Here is a 21,353-nt window from a genome sequence, read left to right as displayed (position 1 = left end):
GTCACCCAAGCCAGAAATTGGAAGTGATTCTAGGTTCCTTTTTCCAGATAGTCAACTCCTGTCCAATCAACCCCCTGAATTCCCCTGAAGCTGCTCCATTGGGGGGAAGCATGGGTTAATGGAATTTTACAGGAATGACGTTACATATGACTTGTATGGATTCCTAATTCCCAAATGTACTAGTTCCATGATCTGGGCTGATGACAGACTTGACCCTTCTGAGCCTTGGTAACAGCACCTGGAAAATGCCACGTGTCAGCAACAGCGCGTCAAAGCGGGTGACTGAGAGTCATGCTGGTGGAGCAGAGGATCACTGGCCCTGAACAGCCAGAGAAGGTTTCATGGAAAAGGCAGAGCTGAAATGGAAAGCATGGGGGTGGGCAGCACGTGGGGGCCACCTAGGAAGGCAGGCGGTCAGCAGGCTCCAGGGCTCAGAAGGCAGGGAGGTTCCGTCACTGGCAGATCGGATGTTCCCCCCAATAGGCTAACTGCCCCTGTGATTTGTATCCACTGCAACACACAAGAGGATAAACAAAATGTAGTCTTGGGTCCCAAGGAACAGAAAATCTAGTTAAGTATGAAAGGTAGTTGAAATTGGTAGAAGCAAAATTCTAAATCACATTATCAAGTTCTGGAGTGGGCGTGGGTGGACTGGGGATTTGAAATAAAATAGTGTTTCGAAAAATAAATTGAGCCTCAGTGTCCAAGGTGGACAGAACGAAAGAAAGCCTGGAGGCCAGAAGGCGAGTAAGGAGGTGGCACAGGCCGTGGGCTTGGTAAGCACGGGTCCCGCGATTCTGAGAGCGCGTCTCCCACGTCAGGAGGACGGGCACAAACCCAGAAGGTTCTTCAGGGAGAATCAGCCCATCTTCTCAGGTCCCACAACAACCAAATACTGATCAGAGGGTCAAATCCTGGGGTGAATGGAGACAGAGGAATTCAGGATTCTCCCAGCATTCACCGTGGTTTCAGGCCGCATGCGGGGGGGCCTTGCAGGGCTGTATGTGCACGCGTGTGCATGTAAAACATCTGTGTAGCAACAGTACAAATACACACAGCAGAAGTGAGGCCAAATAGTCTGTGTCAATTATGTGAAAGGGTAAATATTCCTATTAAAAATAGCACGTCTCTCAGTTTCTAAACAAATAAATCAATATACTAATTACAAGCAATTTAACAGATACACCTTAAAATGTCTCCAAAAGTCAAAGGATGAAGGAATAGCGAAAGGAAACAGGGCAAACACCCCAGATCCAGCAGAATCTTAATAACGAAGCTGACGGAGGGAAAGCCTGGGGCAGAAAGTCAGGAGCCTCCCCGGGCTGCAGAAGCTCAGCTCAGCTCGGCTCTCGTCCCGAAGGGACCACTGCCCACAGCGAACCCACGCAGCGGGGCCGGGGGGCTGGCAGGAGGCGGCCCCGCGCTCTCAGAGCCTGCCCTGCCCGGCCAGTGGGCACGGCCACCCCCGTGCTGGGCCTGGACAGTCCACACTGCATGCAGGCAAGCAGTGGCACCGGGAGGCTGGTGCCCTCTCGGGAGTTTTCCTCAATGGGTTGGAGAGAAGTACTCGCTTTTCACGAGTGTAATTAAGCAAGCAGAACGTGAGCCCGAGGCCTCCAACGCCATCCGTGTAGCCAGGTGAGGAGGGCGCGCGGCCAGAGGGAAGCAGTGTCCACAGGCGCGGGAAGAGCCCGAGGGCACGCCCGGCTCCCTGTTCCAGCCGCACCCAGACAGTGGAGGCCCGTCCCTCCCCAGAACCCAGACAGCGGAGGCCCGTCCTTCACCAGGGGCTGTTCAGCACGGCGGTAATCCCCCTTTGCCTTACACTCACATCATCTAAAAACTGCATCCGTAGCTCCTTCATGAAGAAACACCATAGTCTAGTTAAAAGGCAAATGAGGTAGTAAATGTATTTGATAAGATGAAAGAGGTACTCAGCGTTCTATTAAAAGCCAACACAAATTGATACAAGAAGCTGAATGTAAGAAGAGCCAGAAGGACAAAGGCACAAAGAGCAAAGTCACGCTCTTGGCGCACTGTTTTATACACAGCTTCGCCCCATGGAGAAACAGATGAGAAAACTTGAGGCGCAGAGGCTGGGAGACCTGCCCGCGGCCACAGCTGTCATGGCATCAACGCAAGAAAGCAGACTCACACCCCCTGATTCAAGAGCCTAAAGTCTGCCTCTAAGACAGATACTCACTCTCATAGATCAAGGGTGCTTTTTAATAACTTCTAATTTTGAAACAGTTTAGACTCACAAGAAGTGGCAAACAGGACAGAGGGTCCCGTGTGCCCTTCACTTGCTTCCGCTGGAGGTAACATGTTGCACGACCACTGCACGCTATCCACACACAGACCTGCTGCGACAGTGTGGTTAGCTCAAATGCAGACTTGATCCGGGCTCTGCACTCTCTGCTCTGGGTCCCACAGAGAGGTTCCCATCACCAGCCTGTCCATCCGTCTCCCCCAGGACACAGGCGTCTCCATCACGGCAAGGACCCTCCTCCCCCTCCCCTCAAGAGTCACACCTGTCCCAGCCCTACCCCCGGCAACCAGGGATTTATTCTCCACCACTACACTTTTGTAACTTCAAGAATGTTATGCCCAAGTTATCGTATGGATCAATAGTTCATTCCTTTTTATTGATGGACAGTATTCATTGTATAGATATACTGTAGTTTGTTTATCCAAGTGATGTTTTTTTAAAAGCCTTCATTTCCCAGGTTTTCTATGATATAGTTGTATTTTGTTGTTAAAAGAAAGCTTGGTGCATTCTCAAGAATAAGGTTTATCATATTTGAGACCTCAAAATTTTAGGTTGGAAAGTACTGCCATGGAAGTTAATCAAATTTGTATAACTTCCTTTACACAAAAATTGCAGGGAATTCCCTAGTGGTCCAGAGGTTAGGACTTGGCGCTTTCACTGTCGTGGCCTGGTTTCAATCCCTGGGTGGGGAACTAAGATCCCACAAGCTGCACAGCACGGTCAAAAAAAAAGAAAAAAAGAAAAATTGCAAAAAAGTTCTGTGATCTAGGGTAATGGGAGGTATTTTATTTGAACCAATGTTCCCACTGAATTGTTTTCAATGTTCCCACTGAAAACAATAAGAAATACTATATAAATTTTTTTTAATTCTTAAAAGAAATAAAGAACTGAGTAGATAGTGAGAAATTTCTGGACTAAATCCAAATCAGCTACCAGAGGGGTCAGGGACCATACGATCTCCTTTGCCCTGAGAGCACACGCCCTCCCCAAGAGTTTGGACTTTCCCTTCCGTAGTCCACCTGTGCAAGGAGCAAAAGTAAAGACCAGGAACATCGAAAGGTGGAGGTCCAACAAGAGGGCCTCCTTCCCATGACGGGCGGGGCCGTGAAGGGCTAACTCTCAAACTTAGGGAGAACCTGGACCACGGCACCTACACGTGGAGGTGGAGCCAGGCTCACATTTCCTGAATAATTCACTAACTGTGAACCTTGAACTTGGATGAAGATGTTCCAAGACAGGCAGTACCTCCAAGTACACAGTTTAGAAGCAGGGTATTTGTCTTGGAAAAACATATTTTCATCTTTTATTTCAAATGATTCCTATAGTTAGCCTTTTAAATATAATTGCAAACAAACAAACAAAACCCAAATAAACCACAGCACAACACAACAGCAAACACCACACAGTACACAGTCAAACAACATACCATGAACAAGAGCCACAAGGAAAAAATACAAGAGAACAAAACTGCGAAAGGCATCAGATATTACACGTGACAGACACAAACTATAAAACACCTGGATACACAAGAACAATTAGAAGAATATTTGCATGGAATAGGCAAATACAAAAATGAAATAGTCAATGTGATACAGAAATTGAATAAAATTTTTAGAACTAAAAAAATACCAATAACTGAAATTAAGAAACTGATTGGTTTAATAGCTGATTAGACACAGCCAAAGATGAAATTAGTGACTTGGAAGACAGGGCACTAGGAATATTATTTATTAATAGAATAAAGCACAGAGACAAAAAGGTGGGAAATACAAAAGTAAAAACAGGAGAAACAAAGGATACAGTGTGGATATCTAACCAACCTTGAAAGAGAGGTGACAAAATAGGGCAAAGGCAGTATTTAAAAAGACAAACTAAGAATTTTCTTGGATGAATGAAAGAAACCTATCTACAGATTCAAGAATAAACATTCATCTAGACATTATATCAGAGAGCAGGACATCAACAACATAGAGAAAATCTGAAAGAGGCTGGAAGGGTCACAGGGGAGTAAGACTTAAATGACAGCTAATAGACAGCAGCCATGGAAGCCAAAAGAGAGTAAAATAATCATGACAACTTAGAAATCTATGCACAGGTGAAACTATTTTTCAAGAAGAAAAGCCAAGCAAAAATCTAGAGAGTTCCCAACAAAGATCAGCACTAAACAAAAACTAAAAAAATAAATTTCTGACAGAAGGAAAATTATTCTACATGGAAGGTGTGAAATGCAAGAAGAAGAACAAAACATGGATAAACCAAAATTAAGAGGGAATCTGTAGGGACTTCCCTGGCAGTCCAGTGGTTAAGACTCTGTGCTCCCAATGCAGGGGGTCCAGGTTCGGTACCTGGTCGGGGAACCAGATCCCGCATATATGCCGCAACTGGGAACTCGCATGTCGCAGCTGGGTGTCTGCATGCTGCAACTAAGAAGTCTGCATGTCGCAACTAAAGATCTCTCATGCCGCAACAAAGATCCTGAGTGCCACAACTAAGACCCAGCACAACCAAAATAAATAAATAAATAAATAAATATTTTTTTAAAAAGAGGTAATGTGTAAAACAGTAATATCTTGGAGTTTAAGAATAACTACAGTTAGAATAAATGACAAAAATGGATTAGGTCAGAAGGGGAAATGGAGTTAAACACTTCTAAGGTGACATGCAAAGGAAATGATTACCTTTAGACTTTGAGAAATTAAGAATGTTTTTAATTTCTAGGATAAATACTAAAAGAACAGAAACTGCTTATAAAACTTACAAACTACTAGAAAAAAAGTGGAATTATAAAAAATAATTTAAAAAATGGTAAGAAAGGAGAAAAAATATAGACTAGTTAAGTCACATTAAAAGCACAATATAAAATGATAGATTTAAACTAAAAATATAACAGTATTACAATAATTGTGTATGCACTAAATAGTCAAAAATTATGGGAGTAGATAAAAATTAAACTTTATGCTATTTACAGGAGACACATATAAATATAATTACACAGAAAAGTTGAAAGTACAAAGATGGAAGAAGACATGCTAAGCAAATTAAAACCAGTTGGCGTTACTATATTAACATAAAACAAAGTAGAATTTAATGCAAAAAGCTTTAGCGGAGATAAAGAAAGTCACTTTGTAATGAGAAAATGCCTAATTCAGCAGAAACATATAGCAATTTAAATTTGTATACAAGAGGGAGGGGATATGGGGATATACGTATACATGTAGCTGATTCACTTTGTTATACAGCAGAAACTAACACAACACTGTAAAGCAACTATACTCCAATAAAGATGTTAAAAAAAATTTTGGTATTTACAAAAAAAATTTGTAAATACCAAAACCAGACAGAATTCCAAGGAAAAATAGATGAATTCACAATACTGATCAGAGATTTTAACACAACCCTCAGTAACTGTTAGAAAAGGTAAAGAACAAAATCAAGCAGGGGTACAGAGAAACTGAAAAACAAGATGAACAATCGTGACCTAATGGACATATGAAACACTGCAGCCAACAATTCAGATTCCATGTTCTTTTCAAGCACACAGCGAATGTTTACAAAAACCAACTAAATATCAGGCCCTATAACTAGTCTCAACATATTTCACAGATCTGAAATAATGAATGCTATGTTTTCTGACAACAATGCAATTAAGTCAAATATGAACAAAGACATACTTAGAAAAGTCAAATATGGTTGTAAACTAAGAAATAACTTTGTAATAACTATGGGTCAAAGAAGAAATCACAGTGGAGATTTTAAAATATTCTGTAGTTGACAGTAACAAAAACACTATACATATGAAAACTTTTAGGATGCAGGCAAAGTAGTACTTACAGAGAAATTTATAGCGTCAACTGCATATATTCAAAAAGGGGAAAAAACGTGAAAACTAGTGAATTAAGTATCTATCTGAAGAAGTAAGAATAATACAAACCAAAGAAGGTAGGAGGAAAGAAATAAGGTAAGGTAACATTAATAAAACAGAAAAATACTATATAGCATAGAAAATCAATGAACTCAACCTTAAGACTGCTAAAGTTGACAAACCACTGGAAGACTAATCAAGAAAAAAAAGAGAAAGGGCAGAAATAAGTATCAAGAATGAAGAAGATCAATATCACAGATCCTACATATAAGAAGAGATAACAAGGGGGCTTCCCTGGTGGCGCAATGGTTGAGAATCTGCCTGCTAATGCAGGGGACACGGGTTCGAGCCCTGGTCTGGGAAGATCCCACATGCCACGGAGCAGCTGGGCCCGTGAGCCACAACTACTGAGCCTGCGCGTCTGGAGCCTGTGCCCCGCGACAGGAGGGGCCGCGATAGTGAAAGGCCCGCGCACCGCGATGAAGAGCGGTCCCCGCACCGCGATGAAGAGTGGCCCCCACTTGCCTCAACTAGAGAAAGCCCTCGCATGAACCGAAGACCCAACACAGCCAAAAAAAAATAAAAAATAAAATAAATAAATAAAGTAGCTATAAAAAAGAAAAGTGCTTTAAAAAAAAAAAAAAAAAAAAGAAGAGATAACAAGAAAACACTATTAACAAAATTTAATTTAAAAAATTTGAGGGCTTCCCTGGGTGGCGCAGTGGTTAAGAATCTGCCTGCCAATGCAGGGGTCACAGGTTCAAGCCCTGGTCCTGGAAGATCCCACATACTGCAGAGCAACTAAGCCCGTGCCTGCAACTACTGAGCCTGCACTCTACAGCCCATGTGCCACAACTACTGAGCCCACATGCCACAACTACTGAAGCCCACGCACCTAGAGACCGTGCTCCGCAACAAGAGAAGCCACCGCAATGAGAAGCCCGTGCACCACAAGGAAGAGTAGCCCCTACTCACCACAACTAGAGAAAGCCCGCAGCAACAAAGACCCAACGCAGCCAAAAATAAATTAATTAAATAAATAAATTTTTTAAAAAATTTGAATATTTAGGTACAGTTGACATACTTCTTGAAAACCATAACTTTTCCAAAACTGACTCGATTTTCTCAAGAGGAAATTAAAAGCCTGAAAGCAGCCTTTCTAACTCTTTAAAGTTAACTATATGAACTATACTATTTAAGAAATATATTTAAACTAGTAAAGAAATCAACTCTGTCAAACATCTTTCCACAACAAAAAGTTCAGGCTGACATGGCCTCCTTGATGTAAATATGTCCAAGGAATAAATAATTATAATTTTAAACAAAAATATTTTAGAGAAGACTCATCAATATATTTTATGAGAATAGCATAATCCTGATACTGAACACCAAAAGAATGATGTGAGAAGGAAAGTTATAAGTCAATCTCACTCATGTAAACCAATGCAAAAATTTCACAAAAATTACAAGCAAATGGAACCTAGTAATACATGAAGGCGTATTATACCATGACCAAGTTGTGTTTTTTCCCCCAAAGAATACAAGGTAGGTATAGCATTAGAGAGTCAATCAGTTTAATTTAGCATAATAATATATTAAAGAAGAAAAATTTAAGATGAAAAATCATCTCAATAGATTTAGTAGAAGTATTTTTTAAATGATATGAATAATTTAAAAACAACATTTAGCAAATAGAGGTAGAAAAAACTTCTATTATATATTATAGAAAAGGGGTTCTGTAAAAACCTGTAGCATCCTTACTGATGAAATGTTGAACGTTTTGCCTTTCACACTGGAAACAAGAGAAGAATGTCCGTTATCATTACTTCTACCTAAGGTTACACTATAAATCATTACTATGGTGAGAAGGGAAAGAAAGAAATGGTGCAAAAAATTGAAAGAAAGAAAGCTGTCATTATCTACTGATTATCTACTGATTACAGAGAAAATCCAATAGATTCCAGACTAATAATTAAAATCAATAAAGTTTTACCAAAATTGATGGATTCAATCATTTTATAGAAATCCACTTTATTTTTCCATACCAGCAACAAATATATAGGAAACAGTTCTTTCAAAAAACACTATTTATTAACAGCATTTAAAAAATACCAAATATCTAATAATAGCTCTAACAAAAGTTGTGCAAGATTCCTATGGAAATTTTTTTAAATGTTGAGATGTTAGAGAAGACCTAAAATGATTAAGAGATATGCCAGATTCGTGGTGTGGAAGATTTAATATTAAATGGAAATGACCAAGGAAAGCAAAGGAAGATTTAATATTAAATGCAAATGACCAAGGAGAGCAAACATGGAGGAAGGACTTGTTTTTATCAAATACTGACTTATTATAAGGGCTTATGAGCTAAGGCACTTTGTTATTTGGTCAGGAAAATACAACCAGACCAGAACAGGGGACCCAAAACAGACCTGTGCATATATGAAAACTTAGTATGTGATGGAGGGGGCCCTGGATCATTGGGGAAAAGAGTGTTTTCTGTAAAGGGTGCTAAAACAACCAGTATGGGAAAAATATGTGAAAATACTACTTCACACCATTAAAAAAACAACAAACAACAAGAAAAAGAACAAAAACACTTCCAGTGGTAAAAGATAAAACTGATAAACTTTGAGAAGTTAACACCGGAGGACAGCTTCACCATCCTGGAGTAGAGGAGGATTTCTTAAACATACAGAGACTGAAAGCCAGCAACAAAATAGAACTATAATTTGACTATGTAAAATTAACAATTTTATTTACCATTTCACCACCGGGTGAGTAAAAATTCAAGCTAGAGATTGAGAAAGATTATTAGCAAAACCGAGAACTGAAAAAGTACTAACATCCAGAACACATAAGTAAACTACAAACTGCCCAGCAAGGCAGATTGCATAAGGTTTCAAGAGCTGAGAATAATTCTCTGTGACAGGATGTTCCACCCTCTGGACTCACAGCTCCACAGCCCTCTGCCTGGCCCATGCCAGCTCTGGCCTCTGAGTTATTCTTCCTTTTCCAAAACGCAGCACGTGTTTACAGCTAGGAGGCTCTATCAGCCCATCTTCAGCCTGCAGAATCTGGGATCCTGACACACATGTTTACAGCTAGGAGGCTCTATCAGCCCATCTTCAGCCTGCAGAATCTGGGATCCTGACACACATGTTTACAGCTAGGAGGCTCTATCAGCCCATCCTCAGCCTGCAGAATCTGGGATTCTCACAGGCTTCTTATCTTGTCCTGTCTCTGCCCCTCCCAGTCCGAGCTGGCAGTGTTACTGCTGGTATAACATTCTCAAAGCCTCTGTGGGGCTCTCGGGTGTGTCATGGGGGTCCACACGTCCACACAAAAGGCTCCTCCACAGGTCTCTGCTGGACAACCCCATCTATTCCTCGCTTCTGCTGAGATGGCTAAGTGGATCCATGAGTACCACACCTAAACTCTTCAGCAAAAGGCTGTCCAGTCACACCCTTGGACTTCTCTCCTGTGCATGCTTTCCAAACACTGAATCCTCTAATATTAGCATCTTTTGCAACCTCGATAGGCTGCAAATTCCCCAAGCCATCAATACCTGAATATCATTCCTAGATCTAAGTAACGTTGAAAGTACTCTTTTCCCCAAGCATGCTTCCTGGAAAATGAGGCCTTACTGAGAATATCTGGTAGGTTAGCTCAAACTTGTAAAATGTCGCAGAAAGGGCACCTGACGTGTAAATAACTTGACAAAAATCTCCTAAGAATCTTCCTTCAATAAAACTTCAGGAAAGTTAATTCCAACTTCGGAAGCGAATTTTCTACCTGGTAGCTGACGTTTTCGACGCTCCCTTCTTGGAGTGCTGACCGAGCAGAGCTCTGAGCAGGGCACCAGGCGCTGCCCGGGCGGTCAGACGGTGGAACGTGCGTGTGGGCATTTCCCTGGCAAGCCTCCTGCACACCCGCTGATCCGGCCGCCCGACCTACAGAAAATGAGACGAAAACTGCCTCCCAAGCCACACAAGCTCTCATCGACATCAGCGTTTACACAAAGACACCCTATCGGCAAGAGGTTCTCAAGTGTTGCTTGGAAGGAACGCGCCATCGCCTCGTGGAACACCACCGTGCTTGTACTGCCCACGTCCGCCTCACGTGGGTAAACCCTCCCTGACCCAGCACTGGCAAGACGGTTGTTTCTGACCAACTAGACTGTTATGCGGCATTTTAAAGCATATGCACAAAGAACATAATCATTAGAGACATGTAACTGCAAGTTGCGGACCTGAGGGAATCTGACGTGCCCCATAAAGTGTTCTGATCGCTTGCTTTGTGCTATCAGTGACACAACGATCTAAGGAACATCCATTCATTTTAGAGTTACAGGAGTTATGTTCTGTACTGTTTTCCTTGAAAGACAAAGTAAACTGGATCAGGTGACTCAAACATCTTTAATTCTGTAGAGAATTTCTATGAAACAGCTTTTCTTTCTTAAGCTGGAAAAGCCTTTTAAGAGTGTTAGGTCAGACAGATGTAGAGAACAAACGTATGGACACCAAGAGGGGAAAGTGGCGGGAGGTAGGGATGGTGGTGTGATGAACTGGGCGATTGGGATTGACATGTAGACACTGATGTGTATAAAGCTGATGACTAATAAGAACCTGCTGTACAAAAAAATAAATAAAATAAAATTCAAAAAAAAAGAGTGTTAGGTCAGTAGAAGAAAAAGCACTTTACTTTTCAGAATTGTGTATTTTGCAAAACAAAAAAAAAATTTTAATCTATTCTTTATTAAATGCAGAAACATATTTAGTAAATACTAAAAGTATTGCTACTCATGTTTTAATGGTAACTTTGCAATGGGAAAACAAACTTGGTTGAATCAAATGGAAGCCTTAAGCCCCTAACTCAGTGTCCTCTATACATTTTATGGTTTTCATCCCTTCTGCTAAATCTGTATAATTGCATTCTCAGACTGTGAAAAAAAAGGAAAAGTATCGTGCTGAAGTAGGCATGAGATATTATGGAGCTAAACAGAGGTACAGTCATAATTCTGCCTAGTATAAGTATCTCCAAGCTTGACCGAACATGTTACCCTAAATATAAAATTGTTGATGGAAAAACTAGAACAAGCCATATTTGCAGAAAGCCTTGTACCTTTCTCATTTTGTAATCAGACTTTTTTTTTTTTTTGGCCACACCATGCAGTACATAGGATCTGAGTTCCCTGACCAGGGATTGAACCTGTGCCCCCTGCAGTGGAAGCACAGAGTATTAACCACTGGACTGCCAGGGAAGTCCCATATAATCAGACTTTTTAAAAGGATATACAATGCATGCACCCCAATGTTCATTGCAGCACTATTTACAACAGCCAGGACATGGAAGCAACCTAAATGCCCATTGACAGACAAATGGATAAAGAAGATGTGGTACATATATACAATGGAATACTACTCAGCCATAAAAAGGAACGGAATAGTGCCATTTGCAGAGATGTGGATGGACCTAGAGACTGGCATACAGAATGAAATAAGTCAGAAAGAGAAAAACAAATATTGTATAATATCACTTATATGTGGAATCTAGAAAAATGGTACAGACAAACTTATTTGCAAAGCAGAAATAGAAACACAGACGTAGAGAACAAACTTACGCTTACCAAGGGGGGAAGTGGGGGTGGGATGAACTGGGAGATTGGGAGTGACATATATACACTATTGATACTATGTATAAAACAGATAACTAACCAGAACCTGCTGTATAGCACAGGAAACTCTTAAAAAAAAAAAAAAAAGGATATACAGACTGACATTGTCAGTTTACTAAAGAAAGAAAGAAGTCAAAGAGAATTAAAAAAAAATAAAGAGAATAAATAAAGAGAATTAAATGAAATATTAAAAAAATAAAATTTGAATATTGTTCAATGGTTTCTATCAGTTAAAGATAGAAGTGCCCCAGAAACAAGAAGGAAGAGAGTTCTTACTTGGCCTTTCGCATCATACAACAGAAGTAGTAGTGAAGGGACACCACATAACATTTCAGAACTGATACAAGCAACAGAAACGAAGAAAAACAAGATTAATGAAAGCAAAGGAAAAAACCCTGGGAATTCCCAAGAAAAAAAGATGTGCTTAAGAGCTATAGGAATAGGAGCTGTCTGTTGGCAGCTGCAGAAGGACAGGCAGGAAGGACTGTGTTAACAGCTGAGATGGGCAGTGCTGACCCTGAGACTCAGCCCCAGGAGGCCGGCTGAGCTGGCACTGCGTGGGGGTCGCAGTGGGGTTCCCATGGGGCTGCGGGGTTCACACCAGGGTCAGTAGGCTTCACAGCAGGGTCAGTGTAGTTCACACCAGGGTCAGCGGGGTTCACACCAGGGTCAGTGGGCTTCACACCAGGCAGTGGGGTTCACACCAGGGGCCAGGGCTCAGAGCGGGCAGCAGGGTCCCGAGCTCAGGCCTTCTGGCGCTGAGAGCCGCAGCTGCCGAGGGTAACACAGTGGGCTGCGCGTGGCCTTCTTTCCCCGGGAGTTACAGGCTCACGTTCACTTCTCAGGAGTCAGTGCAGGCAATGAGTGAGAAGTGGCTATGGTTAGGGTCAGTCCTGGTTCTTCCCTCTTTAGTTCTAGGTGGGTCATTTCTTTCACACTGAGAACAATACATTCAATAACGTCATATTCAATGAAACCAGACATCAGTTTTTCTTCATTCTTAAACCCACCTTATGGGAATGATGTAGGAGAAGAGCAGGAGAAAGCGGAAGAGACTGCGGTACCAGGGACCTGAGAATCCCTGCAAGGTCACCATGACAACCGAGAGGGCAACCAATGCCAAAAACAGCGCTTTGGTCAGCTGATTGAGCTCAAGGTCCAGCAAACCAACCTGAAAGGAAATGAAGAGTTAGGACAGAACCACATTCTTAAATTTTCTTTTGTACTAGCCTTTATTATACTGAAATACAAAAATGTCTTAACTTTACATTTTCTTCTGAAAACTTCTCCTGATATTCCCAGTTCTTCCTGAAAAGCCTTTTAGAGATTTAGGGAGAATTTCTGAAAATGACTCACGGTCCCCAGAGCATTTCCAGAAAGAGTCTACTGAGAAAACACGAGTCCTGAGTATCCATCCAACCACAAAAAACTCGGATACTTTCGCTAGATGATGAGGTTACGACCAGCAACCGAACAAAAGGGGACGCGGGACGAGAGCCGCACGGGCGGCCTGGCAGCCCGGCCAGTTCTTCCAGGAGCACACGCGCCTTTTCCTCTGCCCGTGCCACGTCACGGAATCGCTTAGGATTTTCTTCAGAACAGGACAGTATGTCTGTCATCCCTCTCTGCCAAGAGCCTCCCTGGAAAGAACTTCTCTTAATTAAGAAGAAAAGCAACAGGTGGAGTAGTTAGCCTGCAAGGACAACTTGTTAATTTGCAGAAGTCCTGGACTTTAGGTCCTCCCACACAACACTCCAATTCATCCTGTGGGTCCTTTACCAGCTGAGCAAAACGTGAGGGAAAACTATGTCAATAAGAATTAGTTCCTTTTTTGTGTGCGTTCTGTGTGGGATCTTGGGGACAGTAAGAATGAGATACCCAAACACTGTCCATTCTACAAGTGAAGAGAACACAGCTCTTCTGAAGCACGCAGCTTCGATTTCAAGCCCTGGCACCTCCACCAAGTCCTGCTCCGTGCTTAGTGTCACTGCTGAAAGACTACCGTGCAATGCGGCGTGGGGGGCGGAGAGGAGCGGGGAGGGCGGTGCCGGGCTTTGCAGAAGGGCTTTAGAGCCACAAAGAGGACAAGTGACGCCGTACGGCAGTTCAGATCCCTCAAGACTCCGTGTTTGGGCTAGTCTGGATGCTGGCTCTGCCACCTGGCTGCACAACCTTGGGCAGGCTGAGCATCAGTTTTCCCATCTGTAAAATGGGCTGTAACATGTCTTCCTGACAGGACCTGGGGGGGAAAGAGATGACGCACAGCACAGGGAGTACAGCTTCTGGTATAGAGCAAGCCTACATGCAGGCTATGACTACTCTCATTACTATTATCATTGTTATCATTATTAAAAACCTGGATATGAATCTCTGTTTACTAACTGTGTGACCTTGGAGAATGTTCTTACACTCTTTAAGCCTCACTCTCTTCCTCTGTAAACTGGTGTTACCCATCTCCTAACAGAGGTGCCTGATGCAGCCCAAACAATGTGGCAAAGCTCACTGTCACTACTGGTCACCCTCAGGCCAGGGCACAGCAGGTGTTTAACAGAACTGCTTATTCGAAATTTATATGACACTAGCAGAAGACTGAATCCTATCAGGTTATCTATCTGCCATCTGAGTTTCTCCTGAAACTGGTACAAATTTCTCCTGAATCTGGTACAAATTCTGGAGAAATTTAAAAAGAAAACATGATTACCAAAACTGTGATAAAATAAATGGGATACTATTATTCTCAAATTTAAAACTTTTATAATTACTAACCTACTTAATACCAGTTTATTTTGGAGTGCCTTTTGAATACCATGTCTTTGGCCAATAAAAAGCTAGCCTTTTCCACACTTCACTATTTAGTTTACATCTGGTTTTGATTAGGGTTTGCCACAAAGCCTCATGAGAACGTTAGAACCCGTAGTTACAAAGAAAGCACAAAACTTTATCAGAAAACCCAGTAAGTGCAGCAGTGAAGAAAATTCATTCATTATACAAGCAAGTTTAAATACCTACTACATTTTTTGCTAAACTCTAAGGTTATGAAAAATGAGTAAACTATGAGATTTTACCCTACAAGAAACAGCCAATCTAGTAGGAAGTATAAGGCGAACACCAGTAATATATCCTGTAAAAGAGAAATCTTCTCTAACCAAGCTTATGGATGAAGTCACTTCTTAGAGCTGCCACTCATCAGCACTGCTGTTGGTTGACACCTCACGGCCTTTAGAAGGCTCCAGAAACCATGGGAGTGACAACAGGGACCCAGAAGCAACAACGCTGAAAGTCTGTCTAGCGCCCTCGCCCTACCTCCACACCAAACCCGACACTGCAGGGTCCGCACGGTGGGCTGGGAGCCACGGGTCCCCACCTGCAAGGGCCCAGGGGGTGGGAGCGGGGCCAGGGACGAGACGGCTCTGCAGAGTCTGCGCCTCCAAGCCCCCACCCACAGAGGCCCCGCCCCTCCAGGCCCCACCCCACCACCAGGCCCCACCCCCACTAAGTCCCTCCCCTCACCAGGCCCCTCCTCTCCACCGCCCCTCCAAACCACCCCCACAGAGGACCCACCCCTCCAAAGCCCTGCCCTCCTCAGGCCCCGCCCCCTCGCCTGGGACACGTGGTCTCCTCTGGTCGAGCGCTGTTCAGGCTCCGAACCCCAGAGACTTTAGGCAAGTCCTAGAGATGCGTTGTCTCCACGAGCCTGGGCGCAGATGAGACCCTTCCCGGCCGGGCCGGCCGTGTCTGCAGGGCTCTGCGGGAAGCGCCCTGCCCCCCTAGCGGTCACTTCCAGCGCAGTAACCGGGCGAGTGGGCAATGGGGCCAGCCGGTGCGGGCTCGCCACCTCTGGGCCGGGACAAGCAGCGGGAAGGACCGCGCCGACGGTTCTGGAAGCTTCCCCGGTGGAGCGGGGCTGGAGCTCCGTGAGAGCGGCGGCCGGGACCATGGCGCCTGATTTATCAACTCCATTTAAAAACCGGCAGAACCAGGACAAATACCTTGCAATTTCCGCTACTTCAACTACTATATAGTTTATGCTTGAATTATTGAGAAAAATAGGGTTTTGGATTAAAATGAAGAAAAATTAAGCCAGGGAAGTAGAGCATGTTTCAAAGCCCGGGCCCTCTGCGGTGACAAAGACGGCCTAAGTTCCAAGCCTCGCGGAGGGTCAGATGAAGTCATTACTCATTCAGTCAGGGAAAAAAGACTCAATTACCTCAACGTAAAGATGCTATCAATGAATGCAAAGTGCATATTTTACTCTATTCATCCAAATCCCATTAAAAAGTGAAAGGAATGATTTAATCTGGCCTTCCAGAGTTGGCCTTTTTTTGTAATAAAATAAAGAATCACTGTCTTGCAAAATGCATAACCACTGCCTCACACTTTCCCCTGCATCACGGCAGTGAAGGACTGTAAGAGCTGGGACAAAACAGTCAGGAATGAGGACAAAGTTTCCTTTGAAAAAATGACCCATATAGGATGGAAACATTACAAGCAGCCCACTGCACATTGATATTCAGCTAACTCAAAGTATTAATACCTTTCTAATTGACGAGGACACATGTGGCCAACTGCCTGACTAGTGACATAACTAAATGTCGTCTTCACCAACCCCTTCTAATTTAAAGGACGAATGAGAGGTTTAGCAGAGAAAACACAGCTTCTCGGGAATGGGCTGTTCCCTGCTTTCTCTCAGGAGCCTTTCCTGAACTATGACTATTCTTCCTGGAACATAATTGCAACCGAGCTATAGTACATAGTACATAGCACATAGTACATAGTACATAGCATGATCTTTTTTTTTTGGGGGGGGGGCGGTCAATTCTAACAAAGCACAGTGAGAAGAAAAGAGATATTTCAACTATTTTTTTAAAGGTCACTTTCAATTTTATACTCATTTCACTAGAACACCCTTAAAAGTTTCTTCAACTTGTCTAAAATGCAAGCTGGACTCAAAAACTATTCAATATGAAAGCTAGTTAACTTTAAAGCTACAGATTCTATAAAGAAGGTGGTAGCTTGAGTTTTGATGTGAAACTCTTCTTTCTTTCAAAAATTTCCTAAAACATCTGAACAGGCCAGATACCTTTTACTATGATTTCAAAACCTTTTTACCCCTAACGTATATTACTAATCAGTTGAAGTAATTACGACTGTATAAGAAAAGGTAAGTACACTAAGAAGTAATTTTCAACATTTTTGTAATTTCCTATATTAGTAAAGCAAATTTTCTTCCACTTGTCATAATATTTGTTTGATTTGAAACAACTGTGATAACAAAATTAAATACGCTACTGGAAATTTTAATCTCCAAGGGAAAATCTGTGCATAATGTCTAAGATGCCACAATGGTTCTGGGAAGGGGCTGCTCTGGGATAATGAGCACAATAATTGCCTGTATAATCTAAAACGCTACTAATGGCAACGATCACAAATCCACTTAGCTCCTCTTTAATTTATGTACCAAGTTTTAAACAGCTAATGGTTCTCAGTAAAATAATGGTTTATACCAACAATGAAGGGTAAATACGGTATCCTCCTGCTTAATCAAGAAAAGATCAGTCAGGTTTTTTAAGGCACCCATGGACGAATGAGACCCCACCTTATCTCAGTAACACAATGCCTTTCCAGCCCGTCTCAAAGTCCCCCTAAGTCCCCAAGAAATCAATGTAGAAGTCTCGTGTTATAAAAACTTAGTAGCAGAGAAAACAAAAGGCATAAAAATACGCACCGCCAACTGCTCCTCACGTGATATTACCCCTGGATCAATGTTATGTGAACATCCAAGTACTGTAAGCTTGCATCTAAAACTCACATTTCCTTATTTGCTACGTGAAAGTATTTTAGTATAGCAAACCATAAGATGCAAAATGTCAAAAAGCCAATTTAAACTCTTGCAGAAAGCTAAATATCATTTTAATTTGTCCTATATTTTCCCTGTAAATACATCTCAATTTGAAAAACAGAAACGCCTCCAATCTACTAGCAAATGCACTCGCGACGACTCTACACAGGCAGAAATACAGCTTCACACGTGAGAGACTACTTAGGGGAAACTATAACATTACTGTTAACGTTGTTTATCTTTTAGCGGCTAAACTATTCTCGGATCAGCGCAGCAGCCCCGCATCATTCAGAATTTGGATTGTGACAACAAAATTGACATAGGGCTACTGCTTTAACCTAGTTGAAATTCCTATAAAAAAACACATCTCTTTTAAATATCTTTGAAACAAATCGGTCCTATATTTTCTACTTTTAGTAGAATCTTAAAAATAAGAAAAAAATAAGTACAGACCTTCAATTCAAATAATTGAAACTCTTACACTAAATCTAACTCCTAAATCTTACAGCAATAATTTTTTCCAGTTTGGAGTTTAAATTAAAAGTATTAGTTGTTTTTTTTTTTTTTTTTAAAGTGATGCGATGTAGCCCTTTTTTTCTTATTCTCCAGTTTATTTATTCATTCATCTTTGGATATGAACGCCTCAGTCCTAAGTATCTGTCCTGCACGCAGGCACCGCCCACCCATAGACAACTTGGCTATTATCATTTACTGCCCCAGCGATCTGCGAAATAAGAAGTGCTTCTTTTAGCCGTTCTAGTCTATTGGCTCAATAATCTGTGCTTTAAAAGCTCCCTAAATAAGTATCAGCACGATAATTCTTAATGTTATATCACCTTAATTTTTAAAAGTCAAAATCTATATTTACACAATAAACATTTAAAAGTCTATTCTGAAAGAATATTTCATATTCTACATTTTTACCTGCAAATAAATTTTGCCTGACTATTCTATATTCAGCATTTAAGGTTTCTTCCTTGCTTACCAAATAGTTATCACATAAGATATTTTTTTTTCTTGAATATTTTAACATTTAAAAAAAAAATGCGGGGACTTCCCTGGCGGTCCAGTGGTTAAGACTTCACCTTCCCATGCAGGGATGCGGGTTTGATCCCTGGTTGAGGAGCTAAGATCCCACATACCTTGTGGCCAAAACACCAAAACATAAAAGCAGAAGCAATATTGTAACAAATTCAATAAAGACTTTGAAAATGGTCCACATCAAAAAACTCAAAAAATAGAAAAGAAAATGTGGTTATTATATTTTTTAGATAAACAAAAAAAAGCCTTAATGCAAAGCTCACCTCCTCAACAAGGAAGTACAACCTCGTTCCATGTTAATGTGAGAAACTCAGGAGAGGGGGGACCCAGTGCAAGCCCTCACCTAGTTTACACAACCTTGGTACTGATCAGCTCCGTGTTTAGGACAATGCACGTCGTCAGATCACTCTGTCCGCTAGACACAATAAACATGCTGTTAAGGGTGAAATTATTCCTAAAATCTATAAACATATTACTTGCTGAGTTTGAAGGGGGCTTCATGAGTGCAGAATGAGGCTGTCTTCTCAAACCGTCAACCTACCAGATCATTTGAGAAATTTCAATAGTGGCTTGAGCATTTGCTATAACACATATCCACATAACATTTTATAATCATCAAAAATGCCAGAAAATAGCACATTATCTATGAACATATGGACATACACATATACACACGTCAGGTCTGTTTTTGCAAAATGCAGACTTACTTTTACATTCATGCAGGACAATTTGGTCAAGCCTGTTACTGTCTGACAGCCTCTGTCACAGTAGAGCCGCCTTTATTAAGGCGTAACCAGTATATTAAAAAGTCATCAAATTTAAAGCAATATAGTGACTTTAAGTGGTTAGTTTAATTTTTTGTTTCTAATAATTACTATAAACTATTTCAAATAGGCTCAACTTGTGACACGTCGAAGCCATGTTTCAAACAAAGATGAGTGTGCACAGATATGCAAAACGGTCTGGAAACCGTTTGGAAATTTAATCTGTACTCTATGTACACAACTACATGAAAATCCAGCACTGAATATTTCAAAGAGACCATAATTTTCTAATGTACAGTAGTTCCAGCCTTATTTTACAATAGTCCACACAGTTTATTTAAAAACCAGGGATGCAAGGAGACTACACCACACAAACCACTATCAGCCCAACACTATGCTGAATACGATTTGTGTGCACTGCTGTCATGTTTCCTGTTCATATTCCGTTGTTGCTTTCATAAAAACATTTCTCTTAGCTGGGGAGAGAAAGCAAAAGCGAAGGTGCAGTATGTTGCGGCTTCGCCAGCAGAGGGCGCTCAAGATTGTTGCTTTTTTTGTTTTTCGACTGCTGAAAGCCTGCTTTTGGTGAAAGCAGAACTTCGATCTTCAATCAGCCAATTCAGTATATATAATACAGGTTATCTTAGTTTTACTAACAAAAAAAAAGTTACCATAAATATCTATGTTGTCATGAAGAATCCAAGACAGAATTTATAGACTTTAACGTGATGAATTAATTATATTGGGGGAAATTTCCCAAATAAAAATCTACTATCAAATAAGGATATTTGATATTTGTCATATTTAAAGATATGACAACCAAAATACTGTAGGTAATCGGTACAGTAGTATAGTGCTAAGGCTTTTTGTTTTTTTTTTTTAAAGATTTAGATCTACAAACTAAGTCAATAAAGTTGTAACAACAGCTTACATTAATGGTTTAGAGATCCTGCCTATATTTACCTTATTTTTGTCTTAACAGTGTAGAAAGCTATCAGTTTTAAATGGTTTTGCTAAGACCACCCACCAATTCAAAATGATTACTTCAAGCCTGAGCTATCTACCAACACCAGAAACCTCAACATTCAACATCAGTCATGTAAGTGAAATTTGAGGTCAGGCATTTGATTTCAATTTAATCTAATTAAATAAGCAGTTTATTTTGGTAATTTTATATTTATTTTAACAGATATTTTACAACTAGCATCAACCTACTCTCGAATTCTTACTATCTAAAAACACAATACCCATGAGTTTAGGGATTAGTAACTGTGTTTTTTTTTTTTTTTTTTAAAAAGTCTGGAAAAACGCCAGCAAGAGCAGATTTTGTGCATGGTCACTGATAATGCTTAGGAACTTTGACTTTTATTTTATGCTTCTTCAAAGACTTTAAAAGTCCCCACACTCTTGGAAATTCTTTTTTCCCTAGAAACATGAAAAATAGATTTTTTTTCTAATAAGAACTCTAAATGGTTCTGATATTTTTAAAGAAAGCCTTTTATTAGGAGTCTTAAAATTTTAACAGACTCAGAAAGAAAGGGCAGACCATGGCTTCTTGTAAATCTGTTGAAATATGGGGCAGTCCTCACCTTTCATTTTCTGGTCGATTTTTCATACTGAGGAGGCTATAATACTATTTAGCACATTTTTCTTCTGGGAGGTATGGGGGTGTGTGTGTGACTTTATTTTTTCCTGCGTGTGGCAAGTCCCTTATTTTAAATATTGTTTGTGTATGTGTGCATTTTAGAAACACCCTTCAAATATACTCTTAAATATTCATTTAAATATAATTTATAAAATATATTATTGAATAGAAAATATTCTTAGATTTTTAAGCACATCAATAATAATGCTGTTAAAATCTGGGCTCTGTTACTGCTTGCTAAAGAAATGGCTGAACA

The 21,353-nt window shown here is 41.0% G+C and overlaps 1 protein-coding gene across 17 annotated transcripts in view; it reads right to left on the bottom strand.

The window, feature by feature from the left end:
• ATP9B (ATPase phospholipid transporting 9B (putative)) overlaps window positions 1–21,353 on the bottom strand; it is a 258,697-nt gene that overhangs the window by 66,231 nt on the left and 171,113 nt on the right. For all 17 annotated transcript variants that reach the window (XM_059895083.1, XM_059895079.1, XM_059895076.1 and 14 more), the window contains one exon: window positions 12,819–12,979. In XM_059895083.1, coding sequence (XP_059751066.1) covers window positions 12,819–12,979 — 161 coding nt within the window. The remainder of the gene's footprint in view (window positions 1–12,818; window positions 12,980–21,353) is intronic.

The sequence above is a fragment of the Balaenoptera ricei genome, chromosome 14 (assembly GCF_028023285.1).
Source record: "Balaenoptera ricei isolate mBalRic1 chromosome 14, mBalRic1.hap2, whole genome shotgun sequence".
In the NCBI taxonomy this organism is placed as follows: domain Eukaryota; kingdom Metazoa; phylum Chordata; class Mammalia; order Artiodactyla; family Balaenopteridae; genus Balaenoptera; species Balaenoptera ricei.
The sequence above is the reverse complement of the archived record's forward strand: the minus strand, read 5'-3'. Positions and strand labels throughout refer to the sequence as shown.